Here is an 11028-nt window from a genome sequence, read left to right as displayed (position 1 = left end):
GTAAGTGACGGCAACCGACACAAAGTCGCATGTAAATAAATGCTGAACCTAGAAAGAAAAAGATGCATGTTTTTTGACAGTTTTTACAAATGAAAGTCTGGAAAGTGTGGCGTGCATTTATATGTAAGAACCTGAGTCATTATGTTAAGGAAGAGGATTTTACTGGAATTATAGCTGCAACTGTTTAATCTCTTTCAGTTTCTAAATGCTGTAATTATCTTTATCCAGCTGTTCTTTTCAAAATAGAACCAGCTCAGTCACATGGCATGGCAAGTGGGTTTTTTTCAGATGTTAATTTTCAGGTTTAACCACAGTTATAGACCATAGTAATAAGACAGGCACTTTGACTGGGCCACTCAAATATATATGTTTTTTGAGCTAAGCCATTACATTGTAGTCTTGATTGTACAAGGCTGGAAGGAGAATGTCCGTCCCAGTCTAGGGTTGCAAAATATTAAACATTCTTGCAAAGGCAATAATAATGACAAACATAGCATATATGCAAAATATGAATATTTTATTCTTTCTTCTCTTCCTGATTTCCTCTCTTTACTTACACTCTGTGACCTTTAGTATTTTGTGCAATATCATTGTGTCCCATGTGGGCAATAAATTGATTTTAATCAAAATTTCTGTTTTTAAAGATTACATTTTTGGAAAATCTTAATATTTTTTCACCACTGCATTCCTTGGGCTTCCAGAGCAATCTTAACCCATTGAAGAACTACCATCTTGTTTGTCAAGCGTGTTTTACAGCTGCTATTCATTTCAACTTTGAATTCAGGTCAACAGAAAGAACTACTCAAATAAAAGCCATTTTTTAAATACAATTGTAATTTTTTAAGGAAAAAAAACTGAGAAACAAACTGACTAACATTGGAAGTCTAAATTGGTAAAAGGAGAATTTATATATTTTTAAACCATATCACCCTCCTACAAAAGGTAAAGATTGGTTCATGAATTTCATTTTCAGTGACCAAATTTTCAACCCACTTTTGCAGCACATGTTTGGTCAGGAAAAGTAGGGAGGAGCTACAGAGTGAGGTCAGATTGGGGACAGTAAGGGAGAGGTATTGAGAGGGGTCATGTGGGAATTGGGGGGTTGGAAAGCAGCGACAGTGGAAGGGACAGAGACGAGTTGGAACAGACGGACAAAGATTGGAGGAGTGACATGATGAATAGAAGCAGACCAACTGCGAACACAATGAAATCTAAAGAGCAATTTAAGTCCTTCTCTTTGTTTGTGCAATAACACAGTTATTTCTAAGTCAGCTTTGTCCTTCCGCTCCAAAAAAATATTTCACGGAAGATAAATAAGCACAACTTTGAGCACAATTTAGTAGAAATGTCCTGATTAAAATGATCCGTGACTAATTCCCTGACTAAAATGCACTCACAATACTTGGTATTGGTTTCCTGTCTGTGATTCTGTCAGGGGCACTTCTAGCGAGGCGGGCAGCTGCAGAAATGCTTTTGTATTTTTATTACATTCTACTTTAGTGCACAAAGATTGAAAAAATTTTATTATTGGTGTAAATTATTTTGGTGATCTAGCAAATCTGTATTTTTCCTAAAAATTTAACTGTATTTAGCCTTTACAATGAGATTCATGTTGGAGGCCACTGCATCCTTATGTGCCAGGCAAGTTGAGAGCAGCTGAAACACTAGTCACTAAAAATTATGATGTTCAAGTTTATAAAGCAGGACTACAACTTTTTCTATAAGTTCTGGCCACAAACATTTATCTTGAACAAGAATATAAGGCTGACTGAAGTCAAGAACATGCATGGTGAGTAAATATGATAGCATAGTAAATATAATATTGATTAAATATTGTGCAAAGCATTGAAACAATTCACTTTAATACAACTTTAACACAGCAATTTAGATCAAACTGTGTGTATTTGAACTTAAAAAGTCTGAAGCTTGTCTGCTCTTACCTTTTTAGCTGGTGCACTGCCGCCATTTACTTGGGAGGGCGATGGAGTCTTTGTGATACTAGGAGGAGCAGCAGGAGAAGACGGAGTAATAGCTTTACCAGAGGGGGCTAGTGAAGATGATGTAGCTGGTGTTTTTTTCAAACTCGGACTCTTTTCCCTCTCCTTCCCTTGGCTCTTTGAAGGGCTTTGGCTCTGACCACTAGCACCATCGCCGGCGGCCACAGCCCGGTTTCCACGGGCGCTGCTTCCTCCACGACTCGTGTGCCTCACAGTGGCCCTGAAGGCAGGTCGGCACACATAGTTCTCCAAGCTCTTCGGGGGCTTCTTCATGCGTTTTGCCTGCAGCCCAATCTTAAGCTTGACGTTTCCCTCGGACAAGCTGCTCTCCGTAACGGAGAAATGGGACTGGTCCCCTCCGGGGTCTCCTGGTCTACCTGCGCCAGGAGGACCGGCGGCAGTTCCCTCTTTATCCCTCTCTTGCTTCTTTTCATTCTCTTCTTCCTTTTTTCCACCTCCTCCCTCCTTCTCTCGCTCCGCCGAGACAGCAGCAGAGAGAAGTGGGGGTGGTGTTGTAGTTTGCCCCTGAACCTTCTGATCCATCAGAACTTTAGGGGGTGTGGATGTTTGTTGGGTAGATCAGGTAGATTTCTTTGATGGGAATGGGATAGGAATGAAGGGGGGAGTAGGGGACGGGGATAACAGTGAGGGGGAAGGTCTCCTTTTGAAGTGGCTTCTCTTCCTTCTTGGCAGTCCAGCCCTCTTTCTCTGACCCTCAACTGTAAAAATAGAAAAAGGTAAAACAGGAAAAAGAGGTCAAAAATGAATCCAACACACAAAAACAACAGAACAATTGTAAGAAGGCCTTAAAGATAAAAGGCCAACTGCATGAACTGTTTTTTTTTTTTGGGGGACAATTATTTTATCCCTGACAGCAGAAATCTGAGTCAATCACATAATAATAGAAATCTACGCCAGTAAATACAACTGGTGTAGCACTTTTAGCTTTATAACAGAATAAGTTAGCATTTATACTGTGTTTTACAAAGCTTACTTTCAAATACACTGTTAAAATTATCACATTTTAGGATGCATTCACACCAACCTAGTTTAATTCACTTTAATTGAACTCCAGTTTGTTTGCCTGGAAAGTCTGGTTCATTTGTGGAGGCATGAATGCAAAATCGAACTCTGATGCACACCAACAAAACAAACTCTGGTCCTTCAGAAATTTTCGTATCATTTTCTCCATTAGTACTTGGTGCAAGGGAATGAACAGGTTGCTCAAAGGGTTTGGTTTGTCTGACATAGTGAAGTGTTGAAGCAAATCACAACAGCTGACAACGCAGCAAATGGTGCAATTTTGGTCCCCAATCAAACTGAGTCTACCAGACTATGGGATGTGAGAACACCCTTAGTGGAAACGTTACTTAAAGAAATAAAGTGAAGAGCAGAGAGTACACAAACAAACTTTTAGGAATTTAAAATGCTACTGATAGAATATTTCACAGCAAGTTTGTGCATCTGCTCTTCGGGACACACTGCACAGGCTTTAATTATCTACAATCTGTAACTTTTACATCTCTGTAAGTGACTCGTCTTACATGAATTCTAAGGGTATTTTTACCCCAGAATAGTGTACAACTCACAGTTTGATTGGAAAGAGATGCCAACACTGCACTTTTGAAAGTGGGTCAAACCACCTTGAGAATGTCATGCAGCAGGTGAGACGTGCAACAAAAGATGGCTACAGAGAAAGATTTTACATCACACTTATGTTTTTAAATCAAGAGACATCACTTCCTTTCTCTGGTTTTCTTGCCAGTTAGGTTGTTTTCCCATGATAAGCAAACTGCACCAGGGTTTACTTTCAAACAGATGCTGCTTGAAAGTGGACTCCAACAGAGTTTTCAGGTGAAAATGAAGTGAACAAACTTCAATTTGCTAAAACTGAACCAAATAGCTCTGGTACGAAAACTCGGACTCTTTTCCCTCTCCGCTCTGTTGTAGTGTCATTGATATAAAACACTGGGTTGTAATTATAGTAAGATTTCTCTCCCCTTACATACAAGTACTTGTCTGAGATAAATTTAATGTTTGGAATAGCTTCACCTTCCCGAGGAGTTTGAAGTGATTTTGTAAACTTTGACTTTTTGTTGACTATTGTTACCTTTTAAACAATAACCGCTGTTAAAAACCAAATCATATGGCTGCAATTACTGGTTATATCAGTAATTGATTAGTTTATTGACTATTCCGACAATTAATTGGACACAAAACTTGGCACATTTTTATTTAACCATTTAAGTGCTTTTATACAACAGAGAAAATAAATCAAAGGATGCAAATAAACAAATAATTATATTTGTTTTTTAAATAAAATAAATTTTAGGGAAATTGAACCAGGTGAAGCTACTTGGGTAAAACATATTCACTGAAAAAAATGCTTTATGTTAAATGCAAAAGGTTTTTGTACAGTTTTTGCTTAATTACTGATCTAAATTTGTCCAACAAATCAATCAAACAGCTGCAGCTGATCCAGAAGCTGCTGCTCGCGTTCTCACTAGAACCAGGAAGATAGAGACATGACACCAGTTTTAAAGTTCCTCCACTGGCTCCCTGTAGCTCAAAGAATAGATTTTAAAATACTGTTGTTAGTTTACAAATCACTGAACGGTTTAGCACCACAATACATCAACGATCTGCTGTTGTTGTATCAACCTTCCCGACCTCTCAGGTCTTCTGGTTCTGGTCTGCTTTGCATCCCCAGAACCAGAACCAAGAGAGAAACAGCTTTCAGCATCTATGCACCAAAAATTTGGAACAAACTTCCAGAAAACTGTAAAACAGCAGAAACCCTGACTTCCTTTAAATCTCAACTAAAAACACAGCTCTTTAGAATTGCATTTGAAATGTAATGTGTAACAATATATTGTTTATTCTATGTTGCATGATTTTGTGTTTATGATGTAAAGCACTTTGAAATGCCTTGCTCCTGAAATGTGCTATACAAATAAATTTGATTGATTGATTAAATTTAAAATTCCAATTCAAAAATGCTTTATTTATCCCCAAGGGAAATTAAATTAAATTAATAACTCATGTCAATTAAAATTTTTCAAAGAGTTATTGTAGATAATGTTGGCTGTTTGCATGTGTTGAATAAGTTGTTGTTTTCAGAAGATGGCCTTTTCTTGAGTCTGAACAATTAATTGACTATTACATTTTAATAACCAATTTATCATGATTAATTATTTCAATCCTTCCTTACTGGTCTGATTTCACTGTTTTTGAACTCATGTTGCCCTCTAGAATTGCAACAAATATTGTTGATAAAATCTAACAAATTACGAGGACATAAGGGGCTTCTAGTTTTAAAATGCTTCCAAACCACCAGTTCTTGGTTCTCGCAGCACCAACAGTTATAATCTACACCCAAAACGCACCCTGTCAGTAACGTAGAACAGATGCAGAAAACCATTTCTAATCATCTTTTTACTTCGAGAGTGCCCCTCATTCAGTCTAGGTGGCTTTTTATGGTGTGCTCTGTTCACAGCCTAGAATAATGTGTGACCCAGTTGCACAGCCGTGGCTCTTCCACATAAGAAATCCAACATCAGGCTCCAGCTCTTTTGCCATTTTCCACCTGCGATGTACAAATACCAAGGGGCCCAGAGCCAACTGTCTCCAGTGGTGTCACATCTTGACACACGTTGCAAAAAAAAAAAAAACAACAAAAAGATTCAAAATTACAAGCTCTAATACTTGGTGAACCATGTTAGCCCAGCAACAAACAGCAGAATGCTTGTTAATTGCACTCCACAGAGGGCAGCCCAATTCAATGAAGTTGTCTACGGCTCCCTGCAGGCACTGAGTGATTTAGGCAGATTCGCCCCCAAGCAGGTGCTTTCTCTTTGTGAAGTCATTTGGAGGCAATTCAGAACTGTGACCTCAGCACATTGGGTCCTCTGGGACTAGACAGACGATCCAGCAGCCTTTCCCAGCCTCTCTCCTCTCACAGCCGCAACTGAGAGTGAGCGATTAGGCATCGATGTGCCAGCAGTTTTCCTGCGCCCTACATTAGAGCAGGGCAGTAAAAAAGCCACTTTAATGGAGCCTCAGGAAAGTCAAATAAGACGACCCATCAACTAAGCATCAACGTTGGGAAGACGAGGGAATAAAAAAAAAGGGAATCAGTCGTACGTCTAGCCTTTAACAATGTTTGCTTTGGATTATGACTGAAAAAAACCAGAAGTTGATATGTTTTCAGTTGAACCACAAAGCAAATGAAGCGTAACTTTTGGATTCTATGAAGCCAGAAGATTTTCTGCTGCTTTCTTTTCGCCGTTTACTCCAATTTCAGCTTTTTGCTTCAAAACTTCATACTCCCCCCTAGTTACACATACCACAGTCAACTCACACCTCCCTATTTCTTTAACACTCAATCAATCTGTTCACCCTTGTAGTGCGTTTTTTTTATAATGCCCCCTTTGTGCGATTTCGCAAACTTGGAAAGCACTAGTCACAGCACACAAACTATACATGGTTTTGAAACGTTAATCAAAAACACATTTCCTCCCAATCACCCACTCAACTGACGCGGTTGCTTGTATCCTCCTTAAACACGGAGACAAATACACTTCACATTCTTGCACACTAAAACATTTGCAATGATGAGAGAACTGCGTCCAACGTCTTGACTGAACTTCTTTCACTTTTTTTGGTGCCCCCACAAAGTAATGTATAACTATGAACAGAAGGGAAAATGATAAACAGATACGATTTTTTTTTCTTTTTTACAAATAAAAATGTTAAAAGTGTGGTGTGCATTTGCATTCAGTGGCCCCTTGTCCATCACCCTGTATTTCGCTTCAGCCATCTTCCTGCAATCTTTGACCACTCTTAATAAAGCTGCTGAGGAAAATTTCCAGGAAGATACTGCCACAACCAACTTTTACGGAGAAGATGAGGTGTTCAGACTTTTGTATGATATTAGTTTTTTGCTACACACTTAATGGATCCTTGACTTGGACGTTGTACTATTTCAAGCTAGGTTGAATAAAATATATAAGTAAAATGGAATAGTTTATTGTCATTTTATAACAGCAAGCCTTGATGCAAATACAACAAAATTACAAAGACTACATTCTAATTTGGTCATAATGACCAGTTTTTAAAAACCAGCAGGTCTCACCTGGTTGTATTTCTCAAAAACAAACATTACTATTTGTCATTTCCTGTTTGTGATCTGACACTCTGTTTTACTTATGTGCTATGTGTTTGGTGTCACCCTTTGAATGACAGTATTAGACAATAGAGTGGACTGGATATATAAATTGGGCCTCATTAACTTTCTTCAGTAATAACTTTCTTCTTGCCTCTCTTCCTTAAACTAACTTTGCATGACAAACTTTCTTCCTGTTGACAAACTCTACAGCCTGAGCTGTGGAGTTTCACAGCTCCTCCAGAGTCATCATGAGCCTCTTGGCTGCTTCTCTGGATAAAAAGGCTCTCCATGTCAGTTTAGGTGGACGGCCATGTCTTGGAAGGTTTACAAAACTAAGTCTCTCTCACAGGGAATGAGAAGCGTGATCCATGAGATGGTCAAATGGGATAGTTTTATAATTTATCACAGATTTTGGTGTGTTCCTATACCTTTATGACGCTGCTTGTCAACTATTGACTATTATGCCTTTCACAGAACATCTGGATTTATACTGAGATTACATTACACATAAATGTATTTTATTAACTAATAAGGCAATTTCAAAACATCTGTTTCCCCAGGATTTGCTCAGTGGCTTTAGAATAAAGCAGGTTGGACAGAAATCAACATCACACCTTCCAGATTTTTGCTGGTTTAATAAATCAACATATAAATAACAACCACAGTGTATCCCATAAAGTACACTACAGTTGTGATTTAAACAGGAAAAAAAGTGAAAAAGTTTAAAGGGTAAGAATACTTAAGGGAACTGTAGGTAAAAAGGCAACTTTAGCGGCTACGTCAAAAATCAAGCGCCCAAATCTAAGCGAGTCAGATCATTTCTCTCATCTTTCAACAACTAAGACAAGTCAGTCATTGGTACTTTTGCTGTTAGTAATGCCACCAGAATGAGCCCTTGTCTAATCTCAGATCAGTAATCCCCAACCCCTAAAGTCTTGTCATTTTCAAGTTGAGCATTAAGGTACTTTGGCTTTTGCGCAAGACTACAAAACAGTCATTTCATTATCGGTTACTCGAGAGATCTGTGCAACGACAACACCGCTGCTTTTAGGATATCAGTCAGCTTGTCAACTGTTTGCTTTGTCTTTTACAGCCGAGACTTAAAAGTGCAAAGAACGGCATGTAAAGTGAGAACAAACAGTTTGAATAACAGGGGATTTATAACAAATATCCGAACAACAACCAAATAAAACGACAGAGCATGGAGAAACGTAGTAAACAACTTCCCGCGCCCCCTCCCATTTCTTTCCTCTCACCCTCCCCGCCTTTCACTCTCTCCTCGCTTTTGCACACGTTGTTCATAACTGCTGATTTCCCTGTGGCCAGAGCAATAGTATCCAACCCACCCACTCACCAACCTCCACCCTCCACCACATCATTCACATGAGGGGCTGGCGTCTGCCCTGTCATTTCCACCAGGGCTTTTTACTCCATCGGTATTTGCACAGACTGAGCCGCTCTGAGAGGGAGGAACCAGCCAAATTCCTTTAGTACTACCTTTGCTGTGCATCGCCTAACAATGGAGCAGGACTATATAACCAGAACTGAGTGTGACCCTTAAGAGAACAGAAGCAGTTGTGATGTTTTAAACCCGAAGCTGCATTGTAGTAGGGTATAAATAAAACCCATCAGAGATGACAGGTGTCAGTCAGATCTGAAGCATGCAGGCATGCTCTACACTGATGCTTTGCTAAGTATATTCTGATTTAAAAAGCAAATAACATGTTGCTGCATTTAGTTTCCTTTAGTCAACACAGACCCAGCTAGTATTAGCTCTTCAGCATCTACTGGCCGTTTAGTCATACTAATATTTCTGAGGAAATCCATGTCCAGACAAATTAGATGTTGATTGAATTAAGATGAGAAATGACTTAGAATAGATTTAATTGTGCTTAGAAATGAACATGATGCAAACTGTGCCTCGGTCACACAGACAAAACAAGAGCAGGCAGCTCTATTTTTCAACTGATCGCATCTTTGAAAACACTCACCTTTGAACAATTGTCCAGAAACGGCGTTCACATGATTTGGCTCTGTGTCCTGTCCTCATGTACGCATCAACGTGGCGGCCACATTTTATTATTTTTATTATGATGATTTAGCTTCCAACTGCTGGAAATAGTAGAACCAAAAACACAATCAGATCTGGAATTGAGATTGCTGCTCACATATACAAATCCAAGCAAAGCGCCTGCAGCTATGAAAGAGTTTTAAAAAAAAGCACAAAGAAATCCCCGCGGATACACAAAAGTTCAAAACATAAAGTTACGAAGGTGGATTTTGAGTGCCAGCATCTCAAAAACGTGTTTAAATCCTTCCGATTATAGTTGGCAGAACATTAAAAATACTCGGGGATGAATTGGTCAATTTGCGATTGATATAACTCCTACATTAATAAATGTGTTCCTTTATTATGGAGCAAACTGCCAGCTAACGCTCGTCCAATAATAGACAGTCCTTATGTATCAATGGCACTGGCAGTTGCTAACTCGCTATCAATCAGAAGCCAGTTTAATAGCGATTTAAGCTAATTTCACCCAGCAACAACAGCAACCTGCGCTCTAATTAGGCTAGAAACGAGCAGCAAACGCCTACAGCTTTAAGACAATTTGCGGTTACTGAAAGTAAATGTCACAACTCGGGGATAAGTGATGTCCATAATCTTGCATCTCCGTCACATTCTCGTAGTCACTCGTGTTACTACATCTCGGCTACGGCGGCTAACGATGCAGTAGCTACACCGGAGCTACAACCAAGGGGAGGAGGGGGGGATGTCCAAATTCGGTTTCAAATACGCACTTATAATCACTTCGACTCCGAATAGCAATTTTAAAAAACGTGGGTTATATTCCAGTGGTGGAAAAAAAACAGCAGATGCGGAGCCGTGTAAGGTTATTAAAAAAAAAACTGTCAACAAAATGGCGGCTGCGTTGAATCAACAGAAACCCGAAATGGGTCTCCGTGTAATTTCTCCCTTCGTAGCGGGTAAAACCGTTTTCCCTTACAGCGACTGGTGACGGCAATATCTCCAGAGGTGCTCTGAGATCCACAACGAGTCTCCGTTAGCTGGGCCTGGATGTGTCAGCGCGGGCCTCTCTCGTTAATCGGGCCTCCATGTCTGCTCAGCTCCGTATCGCTACTGTGTGTGTACAACACGGGCATTCTGAGTCCCACACTGGAGGGGAGGGAGGGAGGAGGAGAGGAGTGGAAATGTCTGTTGTGAGCGGTTCCTGCGGTCCTTGGTCACTGAAAAAAAATATTCTTGTACCGTTTTGTTTTGCAGCTATTCTAGGTTACCGTGAAGAGTTGTTCTGTGGGTTAGTTCAGGGTGTGTTCGCTGTTATGCAGCAAGTCAACTGTCTGGCTTAGCCACCACATCAACGTAACGTTACAGTATATTAGCGCAGATACACAGCACGTGAACGCAGCATATAAGCCTTTAAATAAACGGATTGTACACTGTAAAAACGAACATGTTGGTCTAACAAAATAAAAAAATGATGGGGCTTGTTTGACTAATCCCCTGAAGCTGAAGTTTTTGACCTCAAATTCAGAAAAATAATCGGTGATAATGCCTCTATGAATTCAAAACTTCTCAACTAAAAGGAGGTAATATATGCAAGAGGGTCTCTGAAAAAAGCATTCTGACTAATTTGATTCTCTTCTCAGATTCCGTCTTCAATCTTCATATTCTGACCTTTTTTTAAAAAAGCATAAATTCTGATATTTTGAGATTAAAATAAGAATTCAGAGAAAATAGAATTCTGCGATATTATATAGTATGTATTAACTGCGAAGGGAAATAAAAAAAATTCACTTTCTCATACGCCTATATAATTAATAGGTGATTAATTAATTCTATTA

General features: G+C 39.3%; 1 protein-coding gene across 2 annotated transcripts in view; it reads right to left on the bottom strand.

The window, feature by feature from the left end:
- The window catches only part of ash1l (ash1 (absent, small, or homeotic)-like (Drosophila)), a 35304-nt gene extending 24823 nt beyond the window's left edge, over positions 1 to 10481 (bottom strand). For both annotated transcript variants that reach the window (XM_055053710.1, XM_055053711.1), the window contains exons 1-3: positions 10170 to 10481; positions 9156 to 9276; positions 1941 to 2716 (exon numbers count right to left, since the gene is read on the bottom strand). In XM_055053710.1, the coding sequence (XP_054909685.1) occupies positions 1941 to 2540 (600 nt within the window). In that variant the 5' untranslated portion in view covers positions 2541 to 2716; positions 9156 to 9276; positions 10170 to 10481. The remainder of the gene's footprint in view (positions 1 to 1940; positions 2717 to 9155; positions 9277 to 10169) is intronic.
- Between the last annotated feature and the right edge of the window lie 547 nt (positions 10482 to 11028).

Source organism: Poeciliopsis prolifica, unplaced genomic scaffold (assembly GCF_027474105.1).
Source record: "Poeciliopsis prolifica strain line A6 unplaced genomic scaffold, Auburn_PproV2 SCAFFOLD038, whole genome shotgun sequence".
Classification (NCBI taxonomy): Eukaryota; Metazoa; Chordata; class Actinopteri; order Cyprinodontiformes; family Poeciliidae; genus Poeciliopsis; species Poeciliopsis prolifica.
Note: the sequence above shows the minus strand (reverse complement) of the source record. Positions and strands in the feature narration are given on the sequence as shown.